Source organism: Carettochelys insculpta, chromosome 4 (assembly GCF_033958435.1).
Source record: "Carettochelys insculpta isolate YL-2023 chromosome 4, ASM3395843v1, whole genome shotgun sequence".
Taxonomy (NCBI): domain Eukaryota; kingdom Metazoa; phylum Chordata; order Testudines; family Carettochelyidae; genus Carettochelys; species Carettochelys insculpta.
In genome coordinates this window covers 25,223,315-25,241,023 of record NC_134140.1, presented here as the reverse complement: position 1 = coordinate 25,241,023, position 17,709 = coordinate 25,223,315, and the positions used below count along the sequence as shown (strand labels likewise).

General features: G+C 42.4%; 1 protein-coding gene across 8 annotated transcripts in view; it reads left to right on the top strand.

Annotated features, from left to right (window-relative positions):
• Window positions 1-17,709, top strand: part of EVC (EvC ciliary complex subunit 1) — a 74,019-nt gene that overhangs the window by 34,998 nt on the left and 21,312 nt on the right. For all 8 annotated transcript variants that reach the window (XM_074992478.1, XM_074992473.1, XM_074992477.1 and 5 more), the window contains 3 exons: window positions 1,717-1,815; window positions 9,958-10,170; window positions 17,440-17,549. In XM_074992478.1, coding sequence (XP_074848579.1) covers window positions 1,717-1,815; window positions 9,958-10,170; window positions 17,440-17,549 — 422 coding nt within the window. The remainder of the gene's footprint in view (window positions 1-1,716; window positions 1,816-9,957; window positions 10,171-17,439; window positions 17,550-17,709) is intronic.

Here is a 17,709-nt window from a genome sequence, read left to right as displayed (position 1 = left end):
TCCATTACAAAAGCAGTTTCTCTGCTCTTGATGTTCACACCTCCACATTAGAATCTGACAATGGGCCACATCCCCCCGATGTACTGACTTGTTTTCTCCTCTCTTGATGTTCACTACTCCACATTAACTACTGATAATGGGCCATTTCCACCCTGACTGAATAGACCTTGTCATTTCTGTCTCTCCCCTTTACTGAGACCCCCCCTCTTTAAATCATCCTCTGAAACCAACCCCTCACCCCACTCATGCAGCTGACAAAGTGGGTCTTTGCCCATGAAAGCCTATCCTCCAAAATTTCTGTTAGTCTATAAGGTGCCACAGCACTTCTTGTTGTTTTTTAACTTTTGTGACATCAGCTCACCTGTTTCTGTCGCTATTTCACATGCTGATTCAACAAGCCCTATCTGGAGAATGCACGTATGGTATGGCCAGCTAAATTCAAGGCCAAAAAGTAAAGGCTGCAAATTGTTATCTAATGTAAAGTTTTCCACTGTACGACCTGAAGAAGAGAAACAGACCTACTGGCTAATAGTGCATGGATATAGTCCATTCCCCGTGCCTTACAAAGGTAAAGAATCAGCTAACTGAGAGCCGAATGTTTCACTGCGGTGATTAGTGTCTGGGTTCCATTGTAATGCTAATGAATTTAATGGAAGGTAGGCATGCTTATCCAAAGGCAGCATTTGGCCCTTTTGGGATATCCAACTATAGTAGAGAGAAAAAGTAGGTGAGAGATTGTCTATTTTTTATAAGCCCAAACTCTGCTAGTGAAAGAGGTATAGGAGACGTCAGACAGGAATAGGGTCAGGAGGGAATGCAAAATGTAGTCAATATAATTTTCCCAGGAATGGATGAGGGACCAGAGCTGGATGTGAGCTGCTGTACTTTCTGCTCTTCCGCTACACCTTTTGCCTGGGGAGAAGAATAGCTCAGCGGTTTGAGCATTAGCTTGCTAAACCCAGGGTTGGGAGCTCAGTCCTTGAGGGGGCTATTTATTGATCAGGGGCAAGTACATTTTCCATTCCCTCCTGACCTTATTCCCGTCTGACGTCTCCTATCACTTCTTGAGCTTTTCCCTGGTCTGTCTTCCCCTGGAGGGAAAAGAACTGAAAAAGGGATCAGGACCCAAGAGCTGATGGTGCCTGTCCTTCAGAACACTGTCTGTCAATGCAGTGCAGAGGAACAAAAAGAGGAAACCTGTCCCAAAAAAGGATTGTACCATATAATGCAGTCCAGTGAAGAGCTGTCTCCTGTTGACTCCAGTAGGTTCAGAATTAGGCCAGACCTTGTACAGCAGTGAGCTATGGGATGTGAAAGCACCTATCTGTATGCAGGCAAACAACATAAGATGCAAATTATTATTTACCTTTCTTCCTGCACTATGTATATTTTTCCTTCTAAAAATTGTTAAGAGAATGTTGCAACTGTAAAGCATTTGGACTTAGGAGATGTTCAAATTAAGGTTACCTGGGGGATGTTAATAATGATCTTTCATAAGTACATAGCCACTATCATTTCAGTCACTTCACGTACCACTCAACTAGCACAGCATGCTGTTTCTCCCTGATAGCCGTTACAGACCTTGGATCTCTGAGGCGGCCAAAAATTCACTCTTGATTTGTTCATCAGTCAGTAGCTTTCATGCTGACAATGGCTTCGACCACTTAAAAGACAGTTTTACAAGATTTTTCCCTGTTTTATTTCTGTTCATCTTAGGCCTGCCATGAAATGTTTGAGAAGCAGAGACAGGCACTGCATGATCTGGAAGAAGAGGATGACTGCCAAAGCACCGAGGCTATTGCAGAGCTCCATCAGGTGAACTGTTGATTTGTGCTATTGGCTGCGAAGTCTGAAAATTTCCAATCCAGTTGCAAAACAAGAACTAGGCTTCAGGCATAGAAACTTCAGAGATTTGTCAGTCATTAGATATTTTATGCAGCATTCAAAAGGCTAGGTTAGTACACTAATGGGCATGGAATTTAGTGTTTCACCTTGTGAAACCTATGTCACAACTAAAAGTACAAAGAGACCAAATTCATTCTATGGTAGATGTGGAATTCCTATCACTGAACACTCTTGACTTATTCTCCAAGTACAAGTCAGCTCTTGGTGATACAGGTTAAACCTCTCTCGTCTGGCACCCTTGAGACCTGAGCAGTGCGAGACAAAAGAATTTGCTGTGTGATGGAGGTCAATATTATTTAGCAAATTACCAACACTTCCACTGCTTACTGGGCTCTTAGAAGACATTAAGGGGTAAATTATACCTAAATAACAGCTCACAACACTGAGAGCCAGGACCTCTGGCTGTAAACAAACTTATGGGACCACAGGAAACTTAGCCAAAAGCATGATAAGTGATCATCTGGCTAACACAGTATGCTGGATCATGGAGTGTTGGATTAGAGAGGTTCAATCTGTGTATGGGAGAATGTTCCTTTGTAGACTTGAAAAAATGTTCCCCTCTAAGTAATTTTTATGCTTCCACTAGAAAAGTTTGCCTGCACAATCTTCCAAGGGTAATTAGAACTAGGAAGCATTGTTAACTATATGCCTGCCCTGCCACTTTACTTTGGCTTGGATCCTATTTGCAGAGTCTGTCAACTGAGAAAGCTGCTCATGCCATGGTGGACCAACTTGCTACAGCAGCCTGCCACCCTACAGTACTTTCTGTAAGCTTGCAGTATTCAGCTAACAGTATAGCCAAGCAGTGAACTCATCAGCTAGGGGACCGTGTGGTCATATCAGCAAACATTGCTTATAGCAGGAAGGTATTGGTGTCAGATCAAAGCAGGAAAGGGCAAATGCATCTCATGCCCTAATACTGTTTCCAGACAGGGTGCTAAGGTGACCCCAGTCATAGGCCATTGTTACACTAGTGAGTTTTGCCAGCAAAACCTCAGTTTTGTTGACAAAGAACGTGGAGCATGCACACACAAAATGGGATTTGTCGACAATATCTGGACAAAACAGCACTTTCACTGGCAGCGTTCTGCTTCAAAGATTTGATAGATTCTGTCAACAAAAAAGCTATATGTACGCTCTGGAGGGTCTTCTCTCCACAGACAGGCAATCCACAGCCATGCGGAACCCTGTCTGCTGTGCTTCCAGGGGCCTGTTTTGTCGAGAGATCGTCCAGGAAGTCCAGCTTCTCTGTTGACAGAGCAGAGCGCTCTTCCGATTAGCTTTTATATGTGGCTGCACTCTGTCAACAGAAGTTTTGCCAGGAAATCTCTTCTGATAGTGACTTCTTTCGACAGAGCACTGTAGTGTAACCATAGCTATGGAGAAAAAGAAAGAGACAAGTAGCTAAGGCTTCTTGATCAACTGATAGAGCTCTAGGCACTGAGTTAATTTATTGTACTAGATTGTCAAGTGTTGGTTCAGTTTAAATGAGGATTTTGATTTGTACAATTTTGTATTTCTTGATTCTGCCAATTAGAAATTGTTTCTGTTGGTGCAGATTTCATCCTTTGTCGTCTTCTTATGTCTGTGAGCAAAGAAATTGATGCTATTTAATTGTAACAAAAGCCATGACTTTTGATGAAGCTGAAAGTGATTAATTATAATCCAAAAGGTTCAGTTTTGATTAATTGTGTCCAGTCTGGTGTGTCATAAATATCTTTAGTCCATCTTATACATGGTTGTATGGGCATCTTGGTAAATTCAACTTACAGGATTGAGCATTTGTTCTGCTTTATGAAAGAGTTTTCATTGTCCTGTGCTAAGGATGCTGCTCCCTTGTCAGTACCTGTTTTGATAGAATTTGAAAAAACTGAGTGTCACTGTACTTAGTAAAGGATGTTAGAATGGGTTTTTTGTGAGGAGTCTAGGAAAAGTATATTTCAGGAATAAACTACTTACTCAGGAAGGGAAGAAAACCTAGTTTGGAGAGCTGTGTTTGTGAATCTGAGTGGGTGCTTTCTTCAGGTACTTTTTTCACATGTGGATCAGGAAAATAAAAATGCAGATGGTGGTGCAGACCCCTTGGGAAACATTAGACACGGACCCCCAGAAGTACAGGACATGTGATTTGGGGCTAGCCAGGATGCAGTATAGCTAGCTGCTATGAGTAAGTGCCTAGGGCATACTTGGGGTGGCTATCCAATACTCAGGATAAGATAAAGATATTGATGCTTACCACCCGTGTCAGAAGGTGGAGACTAAAGGTATGTCTTGACTACAGAGATGATCAATCTTATGGAGTTTGGTTTTGCTCGGCTGGTGGGGTTGTGCTAAATCAAACTTATAGGGCGCTCCCATTGACCATGGTGCTTTGGTTCCTCATTTTAAGAGTAAGGAAAGTTGACAGGAACACCAGTTCCCATCAGCCTTCCATAGTGGAGATGGCTCAGAAGCCTGAATTAACATACGTCAACTTTAGCTCCATAATTAAGGTAGTTGGAATTGCGTACCTTAATTCTACCTTGCCACGTAGTATAGCTCTACCCTTAGCAAAAAAGCCTAATTCTGCAGTGCCTTGCACGGTCAATTACTCCCATGTGTGACATATTTCTAATGTTGGCCTGAGATACTGCCACGTCCTCTTATTGTATAAGATTTTTCCACCATTTACCAATGCCCAGTTGACATGGATTATACCTCTGTGAAGTTGCAAACCACCTCCAGTTGAGACAAAGGAGCCACCCTGTTCACGGGCCGGCCTTTTCCTCCTAGCCAACCGCGAGGTTGATTTCAGATTCCTCTTCCCTTCTCTCATCTTTCTTTAGCCCAAAACTTGGGTAGGCTCCCAAACCGGATGCTTGTTTTATTTTCTGGCCAGATGGGTAAACAGATAAAATTTTAAATCAATCTTACTACCTTCTTAAATTTGTTTTTCAGTCTTTCTGCATCTTTATACACCAAGATAGATGCTATTTCCTAAACATTTGGTACTCTCTTCTCCTCCCCCACCCCAGACTTTTACTATAGACATGTACCTACATTTGCTATACATCACTTGTCAGTGGAAAAAGTGGTAACAAAATTAGAGTGTATTTGAGATTTGTTTGTTTTTATTATGTGCAACCATGGAGACAAAAGTTGCAATGATTCTCTTTCCCAGCAGACCTGCTCCTTGTGTGTACTCTTATCTGCTTACTTTTAATCATTAAAATAAGTTTTTTCTATTTTTTGTTAGCAATTCTGGTTCTACATAGCTATAGGCAATTGAGCTGTTTCTGTTCTGACTTGTGCCTTTTCAACATAATTGTTAAAAAGGCCTTATCTTTTTATCTGCTTAATATTACAGTACAATTTTTGTAGTTATGCCACTATAATCTCATGTGTGGACACTTATTCTGGTATGAGTGAGCCATTTTTGAGGTTCAAAATATGATGTTTTCCTTTCACCAACTAAGCTGCAAAAAGGCACTTTGAGACCAGAATAAGAGTGTCCACCCAAGAGGTTATATCAGGCTAACTATACATTGTAGTCAAGTTCCTATTGCAACAAAAGTCTGTTCTCAGTCACATATGTACAAAGTGAAAACAGGGATCCATCTTCCCAATCACTTTTTGGCATAAAACAACAGTACAATGTGGTAGTCAGCACATGCAGTCCAGTTAAATTTGTTACGCAAGGGCTTTTACTCCATTATAATCCCATTCTTTACCTCATCTCACCCAGATCTGTGCAATGGATCTCATTGTGATTTAATGTTGCTCTTTTGTTTACTGTTGGTGAAATCCTATCAGCTATACATTTCTCTTTTTTTTCCTGCATGATTATATGTCTCCTTTGAAATTCAAGTGCATCCAGCATTAATCCAAGGCCATTTCACCTCTGCATTTAAATTATGATATTTATTTAGGCTTGATGAATTTCAAAAGGCAATTTTTGAAAAAGCTTGAGGTTGGCTGTCATATTACAAACATGTTCATTGAACTCTGCAATCAGCTACTCTATTAGTGGAATCAATTTGAATAAATCATATGAAGTAAAAGTTCTGAAAAAAGATGACATATCAAGAAGTATTTGATGACTAGTCAGTGGACGTTCCAGTCCAAAAATAAGATACACATTGAAACCAGTAGTTTATTTCTCTTGAAGGAAAGAATCTTAAAATTGTAGCAACCCATTAAATAGCAATGCGCAAAGCAGTTTCTCTGTTTAGAGCCAGATCCCACCATCCTTACTTTCTTACATACCATACCTTACTCTGCAAGAAGTTTCTTGGAGAACAAATTTAAACTCACGTTGAGTCAGATTGGCATAATCTGGCCACATTAGCATTTCCACACCAGTAGCTTTTCCTGTATGGGTAGGGCCCTCCCAAAATTAACAGCCATGCAAAATGCATCAGACCTTGAAATCTGGCCTTGTGTGTGCTTTTACCCTCTATTATATGGATTTCACAGTGGAGACCAGCATTTCTTAAACTGGGGAGCCTAACCCAAAAGAGAGTTGCAGGGAGATTAAAAACTTATAGGAGGGTCACAGTATTGCCATCATCACTTCTGCACTGCCCTCAGAGCTGGGCAACTGGAGAGCGGTGGTTGTAATGTTGGCTGGGTGCCCAACTCTGAAGGCAGTTCCTCTCCAGCAGCAGTGCGGAAGTAGGGGTGGAAATACCAATCGTATGTCTTCTTCTGTACTGCTGCTATGAGTGCTGGGCACCCAGAGGGTGGCAGCTGCTGACTGAGGTCCCAGCTCTGCAAGCAGCAGTGTAGAAGTAAGGTTGGCAATGCCATACCATACCATCCGTTGCTTCTGTGCTGCTGATAGTGGTAGCTTTGTCTTCAGAATTGGACTCTCATCCAGCAGTCACTGCTCTCCAGCTTCTAAGCTCTGAAGGCAGTGTGTCTACAAACAGCTCTGCATGCTCCTGTATCCCCAGCAGGGGGTGAGGGGGAGCAGCAGTGTACAGAGCCACTTCCTACTCAGGACAATGGGTGTTCCCAGATTAGGGACACCCGAAGTATAGAGGTTACACTGTACTTTCGGAAGCTAAAGGATCTTCATGGGTTTTGCATATCAGACCATCCTGGGGTAATTATTTGTCACTTAGAGGTCCAAGTCCCTATTTTTTTTTTTTTACTGTATTTATGCCTCTAGTTTTGTTCTTGTAGTGGGTGTGAAACACAGTCCTCATAATTGTAATGCTACTGATTTGAACGTCTGTAGCACCTTTCACCAGAAGATGTCCAAGTGCTTTGCAAAGACAAAAGTAAGCCACTTTGATCTAGGCATCACATCTCTCTTGCTCGTTCAGCGGTGCTCTGTGGAGCAAAACACACCCATACTTCACTTGGGTAGAATTGCTGTGTCCTGCTAAGTATTGTCAGCCAGGAGATCCAGGCAGAATCCAGATCCCTGAGAAATATTCAGGATGCTTTTCCTTTACCCCTTAAGCAGAAGGCCGTAAGATCTTCAAAGATAGCAAGTTAACAAGACCCTACACTTCATATTTCATTCAGTAAATTTCCTCATGAGAAGCAATGTGATACCAACACCTTACTGTGGCAATTCTTTCAGTATTGATTCACCTTGGCACCTCCTAGAGAGAACCCAGTACTACTAGGTGACGTGGTCATGGTAAATGGATGTTTCTTTATCCAAGTATCAACACAGTCTGATCCTGCTTGAAAGCTCTTGGAGCTGCAGTAGAAACAGGCGTGGCTGCAGACCATTCTAGGTAGCTTTCAAAGCATGTTAGTCTATAGGGGAGAAATTAGTATAGTAACAGGGTAGGGAGAGTTAATTGCTGTTGAAAAACTAGAAAAAGAACCTGAGATTTACTTGAGGAAAAGATGGGTTCGAAGAGCTGTAACTGTCGTACTTAAAATGCTAAAGGGGATTGTGAGGACAGACATGGAACCTTTTTGAGCTGCTGCTAAACACCAGGACGTAGAGACCTAAATCTTAGAATAAAAAAGCCGCAGCAGAGAAGAGAATTTAAACATACTATTTTAAACAGAGATTAAACTAAAACAGATTCTCAACTACAAGAGTAATTAGGAGGGTGCTAATTCTGCCTCTGTCTGCAGAAGGTGAGATGGGAACTTGTGGAAATGCACAAGTTTGGGGCTGGAGAGTCAAGGTTAGAGGCACTGCAGCATAGAGCCCCTAAACAGAAGATTCTCTGTGCAAGGATATATATGGGCAGGACAGAGCATCCCTGCTGTCTGGAGTCTTCTTGTCTTTGCTCTCATTCCTGGGCAGGCAGGAGTGTGTTAGACCTGCAGCGATTACTTTAACCATTAGCTGGAGAAAGGACCCACTGAGGGTACAGCTAAACTACTCAGAAGATAGACCCAGTAGAGTAGAGTTCCTACTCTCCAGAGAGTAAGAGAGCCTCCGCAGAGAGCCACAGCAAAGGGAAATTGATGATGTTTCACAGCACACTTGGACAATTCTCATGACACAGCAGTTGAAAACCACTACAGAATGGTATTTTGCATCTTTCACAAGCACAACATCCAGTAACAGCCAGATCCTGGTCAACCTGATGTCATTTGGCAAAACTCCATTGATCACACTGTATCCTCCACTTGGTCCTGAATTACTTAGATTTTCTTATTTAAATATTCAGTGATTTCAGGCATAGTATGCATATTTTTAAAGTTAAGTACACGCATAAATCTTTGTGGAATAAGTTTACAGATCAGATTCATTAATGTGCCAGGAATATAATTCATTGACCAAATCATGTGAACACATATGTACAGAACATTTTACTGTTTGTATTATTGTACTGCTAAGAGGCCCTGTTGGGGTCCCATTGGGCTAAGTGCTTTATTTATATTCCTCTCTTCCATAACTTATTGTTTAAAAGACAAGACAGTCAGGGAGTATAATTACCATTTTAGAGATGGTAAACAGAGGCAGAAGGAGAAGAGGTAACTTGCCCAGTATCACACAGGAGGTCTATGGCATAGCTAGGAATTAAACAGACATCTTCTGAGTGCTAGGTCAGAGCTTAAACCACAAGCTCTATCCTTTTCTGTAACCCATAGAATCTTAGGGCTGGACAGGAGCTCAGGAGGTCATCAAGTCCAGCCCCCTGCCTAAAGTAGGATCAATCCCAACTAAATCATCTCAGCCAGGACTTGGTCAAGCCAGGACTTTAAAAATATCTAAAGATGGCCATTCCATCACCTCTCTAGGTAACTCATTCCAGTGCCTCACCACTCTCCTGGTGAAATAGTTTTTCCTAATAGCCAACCTTCACCTCCCCCTCTATAACTTTAAACTGTTGGTCCTTGTTCTGCCATCCATCACTGCTGAGAACAGCCTCTCTCCATCCTCTTTAGAGTACCCCTTCAGGAAGCTGAAGGCTGCTATCACATCCCCACCTCACTCTTCTCTTCTGCAAACTAAAGAAGCCCAGATCCCTCAGCCTCTCCTCATGGGAATGTGCTCCAGCCCGATAACCATTTTCATTGCCTTCCAATGGACCTGCTCCAGTGCGTCCACATTGGCATACTACTGTGCATAAAATAGTACACATCTAAGCGATGGCAGGATGGAGGCTTAAATAAAACAAGGTTTGGGTGAGCAGCTCAGGATCTGGAAGTACTAAACACGAGAGAGGTATTTGCAGAAAGGAAGGTATATAGAAGAAGACAGAGATTGACAACATTAAAGAGTGTACAGGAATGTATTTTGCCAAAAATCAAGCAGTGACACACAAGCATCAGGGGTGGAGGCAATTGGTTGATGCTCATCAGTGATGGTTGATTAAATACCAGTGGGGTTAGGGAAGTGAAGACGAGTTCCAAAACAGGTAAGCAGGCAGAAAGGAATAAGGATCATTTTCAAGAAGAGAGAGATGATAGAACAGGCAACTGGATAGAAGTAGTTGGATAGAAGTCACAAAATCAAAAAGTGGGAGAATGAAGTGAAGGGCTGTGTAAGACAGGAGAATTGGGATACAGAGAAAGAGCAGAAGCTGTAGACAAGGTAATGAGATATAAGCAAGGACTTAAAAAATAAACCTCTCTGTGTTTTCTTAGGAACTCTGTTCTGGAACCTCCCATGCTTTAGATGGGTTGGTTCAAGAATTATTTCTTCAGATTCTTCCCACCAAGACTGGCATGTCTTTAAGAGAATGTGAACTTCTAAAAGAAGAATGTCTGGAGAATTTGATCCTTCAATTAGAGAAATGGGACAGCTGTAGACAAAAGCAGTGGAAGCTCTTCCAAGAACAGCTGCAACAAGAAAAACAGGTAAGGATTCAAAAATTCTCAAGTCACAAGTTCTTCATACCTGTTTTGGCTTTCACTTTGTGCTGTCCTTTCAAAATTCAGCAGTGATCCTGTGTGATTATATAGCACCTCTTGATATAAATTTACATATCTTATACAGGTTGTACCTCCAAACTGTGACTATCTGGTCTGGAAACACCTGGATGTCCCTGGACCACTGTGTCCTTGGGACAGGAGCCCAACAGCAGGAAGTCAGGAGCCAGCAGTAGGAGGGCTGGCATCCAGCAGCCTGGCCAGGGACAAAGCCTGTGGCATCTGGCAGTACAGCCAGGACTGGCAGCTCACCCAGGGCCAGGGGCAGCGAGGCTGTGGCTGGTAGCCCAGCCTGGGCCAGGGCTGAATCCCACAGCAGCAGGTTAGGGGCCAGAGGCAGGGGAGGAGGTCAGTGGCAGTGGGGCCATGTCTGGTAGTAAAAGGGCCAGCTGCAGCTGATGGGGCATGCCAGATGCTGGCCCCCTACCACCAGGTCCAGAGGTCAGAGGAAATTCTTAATAATGCTTCACCTGCCTTTCCCTGGTTTCAAGTTTTTCCATGTGCATCTTATCTGGTGATTTTATATTTCTTTTCATCCAAGAGTGGAACTAGCTAGCCTGTTATGTCAGCTGTTCTGAAAAATAGGTATTTTAGCCACCTATTCTGTTTCTGTGTTACGCAAACATTTGGAATGCCAAAATGTTAAAATACACTGAAAACTAGGCGAAGGTGCTACTAATGCTTAAACTAGCTTTTGAGTGGTGGAAATTGACATTCTAGAGGAAGGGTAGGGACTAACGTTACATGTTTGCATTGTCTAAATCTACTTAATAGGCATCATGTGCAATTCCTATATTTCCCTACTTCTTTCTTGAGTTTATAAAAATTGCTCTGCCCTCTGATTATTTGTTGGAGAAAGTCTCTTAAAAATGTGTGTAAAGCCAGTGCTGAACTGTCAGAGAAAGACCCAGTCTTCAGAAGGTTTTGAGAGAGTCGTCTCAGGTCTTTGAATGAAAGATAGTCTAATCCTGGGTGACATATATGTTTGAAGCCAATGAAATGATAAAGAAATTAGGGACTTATCCAGACCGCAGTGAACTCAAGTGATTGCATTTCCATCGATTGCAGGAAGCTTTGGATCAGACTCACAATGACAAAAATGGTGGTGTGTGTGTGAATCCAGGGACTGAGGTATGATGAGCCAGCTTTCCTTCCAACTGGAGGGATCCTAGCCCAAGGAGGGTTGTGACACAGAATTGATGTCAAACAGCTATACAGGGTTGGGTAAAATAAATGTTTGAAAGGGATGGACAGAAAGAGATCTATCAAGACAAGGTGGTATTTTAGTCAGGAAAAAAAGGGAGAAGACAGATATTCAAAATTATCAGTGAGAAAAAAAGAGAGGAAATTAGAAAGTGAAACAGAGGGAAATGGATAGATGAGCTACAAGGGGAAAAACAATGAAAGGGATGGAGAAAGAGAACGGTCTAGAACCCCTTCCTAATAATGCCACCTAGCTATCTACAGATCCTAATACCATGGCCATTATGGGCTAGAGAGCTCAGAAGGTAGTTCCACTAGCTCATCTTCCGGAAATCTGAAATTAGCTAGTGACAAGATATATAGAGATACCAAGTGTGGTCTGCATTTCAGTCATTTATATTTATCCTCCATGACCTGGGTTCCTCCAGCAATAACTGCATTAGTGTGGAGCATGTGTATGTACCATTGCAAGGTGAAAACTACATTACATAACCTCCTCATTAGGGTTAAGATGGTAGATAACAGCTGTTTAGACCACACTGTAGGACAGAATTCAGGAGACATTCAGTTCAATATGGAGCATGTATTCCAAATTTAAATGAGACAGTTTAATACCATGCAGTTTTAGTGCATTGCAACATGCATAATGGGATAGTCAAGGAAAGGATAATATTTCATAGCTTTATTTTTGAAAAGAATAAGGCTATAGCAGAGAATTATCCAATTACAGGAATATCTATTATAACAGATTTATCACATCCCTCTCTAAAGAACCATCAACATTGTGCAGTGCATCTTTCAATGTAACATTTGTCTATGCAAGAGCTTTCGAAGGGCCCATCCGTAAGCGTGGAACTACCTTCCACAGGAACTTAGGTCTTGTTTATATTTGGAAAAAGGCAGGCAGAAATGTGCCAGGAAAATTATGTTGCTGTAGCTGGTGTGACTGTCCATGTTGGAGGCTTTTTCAAGATTTAGTGTCTCTTTTCTTCCCATGATTGGTGTATGTCTCTTTGAAGTGGTTTAAATACCACCAAATAGGGGCATTCTGAATCCACCAAGAAAGCAGGTTGGCTTACAACAGAGCTGGAGCTGTATAATTATACCAGTTATCGGTGTGCTGGTACATTTCCCTAAGAATCAAAGGCCTCATCACATTCCACTCCAAATGTAAGGTGCACATCTTTAACCCATCTTCTCGTGTGCTTGTTTATAAACTAGAACAAAACCAAAACCCAATACCCCACCAAAACAAACATTTCACAGCATGAGCAATTCTTCCCAAGGGGCGAGGGTGAGAGAAAGAACCACACACTACATTAGTCATGTCACTTAATGCCTTCCAGGAAGGCACTCAGCTATTAAGGTGAGGTAGAAGGGATAGGAACTAATATATATAATAGATTTACATGCATTTTAATTTACAAGGCATAATTATGTAGGGCACATAGCTCATCTGAATTTTGAAGAATTTAAGAGCTCATGATTAACTATTCTACATAATTCTTCAGTCTCTTCATTTCCAGAGTACTTTTCCTAAGGGAACAACAGCTTTTTTACCAAGATGATTTAAGATTCCTTTAAAATATAGTGGATTATCCATCTTTGGAGTGTATTTTTCTTTACACTTTGTGAATTATGCACATCTAAATGGGAATCCTCTGAGAAAAAAATCCTCTTTATTTTATTGCTTCGTATTTTTAAGAGAGGTTCTGATAGTTTAATTTTGCCCTGCAACCTAGAGGAAACAACTGGTGCAAACAAGTATAAATAAAGCATGAAAATAAATGTGGAGCAATTTGCATTATAGCCCCTTCGCTCACAAGTTAAAATAAATTAAAATCTGTGTATCGCTTAAACACAGCATCATGCTGGGCTTGGGTAGCTTTGTTACTTGGTTTTCACCATTCATTACACACCATCTACAGACTGGTGGAGCAACATTCCCTCCCTCTGGTATTACTGAAAGCATATGTGATAAAAATGTCAGCATCCACCCCTCCTTTTTAAATTCCAGACTAAAAAAGGCAGAGGGAGTGGGAAGGAGGGAGAGAGAAAACACGCAAGTGAGCTCATCGTGGTATTCAGTTTGCCGTTATGTGTGAGGATAACTCATACAATTGGACAGTTGGGGTTGTGTAGAGCACTATTCCATTTTCTTGTTGGCTGAGCACAGTTCCCACTGTTCGGGATGCTCCAGCAGATCTCATAATTGGTCTGTTGCCAAGAAACAAAGCTGCAGCCCAACCTACAGAGACACAGGCGGAGGAAGGAGCTTCCATCAGGGAGTTTCCCAGATCCATAATTTGGCTCCCGCGAAGGTCAGTCAGAGTCTGCTTTCACAAATCAGCTTTGACATATCTTGTGCTTCTTATCTCCCTCTCTGAGTCTGCTGGACGCTGAACATGTCACAGTGATTGGAATGTTTCTTCTTCCCAAATAGTCTCTAGCATACCTTTTGGTAACATTAATCTCCACCCTTCATACTTCCACTTTCAGCTATTCTTCCTGTATTGATAGTGGACTGTAGTCATTAGAAGGGGATGAGGAATCAGAACTTTTAAGTTCCTGTCCAGCCATGGACTCTCTCTAACACAGAGCAAGTCATGTGACCCACCCACTCTACCTCAGTTTACCCATCCATACGCTGGGTGTAATACTAATCAAAACTAACCTGCCTGTGACACTTTACCAGTATTTAGGGCCAAAGAGTCCCAGTCAAGCACAGGTGTATGCTGGAGGGGCAGTGCTGTTGCACTGCAGGGCTATGTCTACACTAGCCCCAGACTTCGAAATGGTCATGTAAATGGACATTTTGAAGTTTACTAATGAAACGCTGAAATACATATTCAGCGCCTCATTAGCATGCGGGCGGCTGCGGCACTTCGAAATTGACGCAGCTCACCGCCGCGCGGCTCGTCCTGATGGGGCTCCTTTTCGAAAGGACTCTGCCTTCTTCGAAGTCCCCTTATTCCTGTGAGCAGATGGGAATAAGGGGACTTCGAAGTAGGTGGGGTCCTTTCAAAAAGGAGTCCCGTCTGGACGAGCCGCGCGGCGGTGAGCTGCATCAATTTCAAAGTGCCGCGGCCGCCCGTATGCTAATGAGGCGCTGAATATGTATTTCAGCACTTCATTAGTAAACTTCGAAATGGCTATTTTGAAGTTTGGGGCCAGTGTAGACATGGCCCCGGAGGGTTCAGGGAAGGATTATGCTTCAGGGGTATACAGTTCTTCTCCACACAGCCTCATGTACAAAAACATATATAAGCTGCACCAGCCTTCTTGATAGCCCCATTTCCTCTCAGTGCTCCCTGTCCCCCTTGAAGGCAGGTACAAGGGCAAAACCATGGAGCAAGGAGCACTCCCAGGGACCATACTCAAGTGGTGGAAGTTATACCAGCCCCATAGTATCTTTAACCTATGCTGGGTTTCAGTCACAGATCTGCCCTGAGAAGACGTTCGTGTGAATAGCTTACGCAGCTGTCTAACAGCCTGGTGCAGCTAAGGAAGTTGAGTGCAGCAGAAAATCCAGTTTTCTGTCCATGCCTCCCCTTTCCATTTGCTGACAAACACTTATCTGACTAAGGCCCAGATTTCCTCTTGACTAAGAATCTCACTATTTCACCTCAGTGGTTCAAAGCAACTCTGAAGTGGCACATCAGAGGAGACCCTTCGTAGCCATAGAGGCAGCAAATTACTCCAGAGAAAGGGGACATAACCAGGGCTTCCTGGTGTCCAGCAAGGCCCACCTGTTGTCTTTGGCCATTGTTATAATTTAAAGAAGCGTCCATATTGTTCTGACCTGTGGTAGGAAGCTGGATCAGACCAGTGCAGACTTGATGGAGGATAGGAACACAAAGGAAGCATAATGCCACTTTTGTGCACCCGCCCTCTCTCAGTGATATGTTCTTCTCTTTTATGACAGAGGAGCTGAGTGTATGTAACTAGTTCTGTATGCAAGCCTGGTTACAGCAGTCTTCACTAAGGGGGAACCGTCGATGTAGGAACAGTTTCAGTAGTCCTTTTTACTCCAAGAAGTCATTGCCAGAACCTTTAGCCTTTGTTTAGATCTTCTGCTAGATGTTCTTTCAGCAAAAAATGTGATTCACTCAGTTTCTCTGAGGAAGTTTACTCAGCCTTATAGACAGTGCTGATGGTCAGTAGAAACAAAAGTATTTCCCTTCTTTGCAAGCGGTCTGAGTCACTTCACTTGTTTGTAGCCTGTTTGGAGTGGACAAGTTTGACTTCAAAATATAGAAAGTCTCCTTGTTATTTTATTCCACCAAATATTAGAAAGTGCATTTTGGCCAATAGTAACAGAAGAGCGTAGGGCTTAAGTTCCTATATTGCTATGGAAGTTCAAGCAATATGCTTACCACAGTACAAGACAAAGTTAAGGGCAGTCCTTGCCCCCAGATGTTTACAGTCTAAAAGACAAACATAGTTCAAACATTGGGAGAGTCAGGGGAAGAGATTTCCTGTAAATTTTAGTGCACAGATGATAAATTGAGACTCCAGCAAATTAAACTCTTTTCCAAAGTAACAGAGTGGGTGAATAGGAAAGTCATAAATTGGACCCATAAGCCCAGACTTCCTCTCCTTTCCTATCCAGTAGATAACACTGTCTTCCTTATCTTGTCAACTGTACGCAGTACATAATATTGGTGTAGCCTCTTGGTCACAGGCTACTAAAGCAACAGGGTGGGTGAGGTAATAAGATATGGTCCAATAAAAGATGTTACCTCACTCACACTCTCTGGCTGTGGCCACACCCAAAACTTCGAAATGGCTATGCAAATGGCCATTTCGAAGATTACTAATGAGGCGCTGAATTGAATATTCAGCGCCTCATTAGCATTAGGATGCTTCCGGCCGTGGCACTTCGAAAGTACGCAGCTCGGCGTGGCTACACGGGGGTCCTTTCCCAGCGGAGGGGAATAAGGGGATTTCAAAAGGAGCGGGGTCTTTTGAAAAAGGGCACCTGTGTAGCCGCGCCAAGCCACACACTTTTGAAAGCGGCGCTTTCAAAGTGCCGTGGCCGGAAGCATCCTAATGCTAATGAGGTGCTGAATATTCAAGTGCATTTGCATGGCCATTTCAAAGTTTTGGCCAAGTGTGGCCACAGCCTCTGTCTCTGTTTGGAATTGATGTCTGATACAAGACGACAAATTTTCACCTTGTTCAGAAAAGGTAAAAAACTCATTGGCCTTCAGAAAGAGTCTTCAAGTGTGATTTTATGCAGTGTTCAAAAAAAAAAAAAATCCCGCCTTTGAGGCTCACAGACATCACTCGTTAAAATATTATTGTGCCTGTCTGACAGAGGGTAGTTAAACAGACAAATGGAGATACCAAGATCAAATCAATGGGAAGCATGTCTCAGCCCTGATCCAAAGCCCACTGAAGTCAGTACATCGACTCCCTTTGTTTTCACTGAGCTTAGGATCAGGCCCATACATGTTGGAATAAATACTCCTGAACAATATAACTTGAGAGCAGGGGCATCTGTAAATACTGCAGTATGAACTATGCGTTTGTGAGAAAGGGAAATTATTATTTGTAACATTGTTCTTAAACTTAGTACAAGTTGAACCACTCTAGTCCAGCACCCTCAGGACCTGACCGTTACTGAACCAGAGAATTTGCCATACCACGGGAGATTATATTGTGTAGCAGCATTACCAATACTTCTGCTGCTTACTGGGCTCTTAGAAGACTGATGACATTAATTAGAGCAAAATAACAGCACAGAACACTGAGAGCCAGGACTGGTAGCTGTAAACAAACTTTATGGGACCCTGGAAAGCTTGGCCACACCCATGATGTGTGAACATCCAGCTAATTAAAATCACAGATGTTGCTGGACCAGAGAGTGCCAGATTAGAGAGGTTCAACCTGTATAAAATAAAAACCTACTTCATAGTTTGGCAACATTTTCAAGTAATTAAAATGAGGAATTCTTAATATTGTGGGTGTTCCCCCGCCCTTTTCTTTTAGTTGTGGACCAAGGAGTATGCGCTATCTGCTGTGATGCAGAAGCACCTGTCTGAGAAATATGAGAAGATTATCCAAGGTGTTTTACGCCGGTTAGGTGGCCTCAGTGAGGAGTGAGTATGGTCTTATCACTGAGTAATGCTTTAAAACTGCAGGCTCAATGAAAACCTCTAGGATAATCCAGGGTTGTGTAGGGAGTGATGAAAAGGGACTCATCAGTTAGTCAGACAGAGAAAGAGAGTTCCCATGGATTTATATTGAATAAGCATTAAT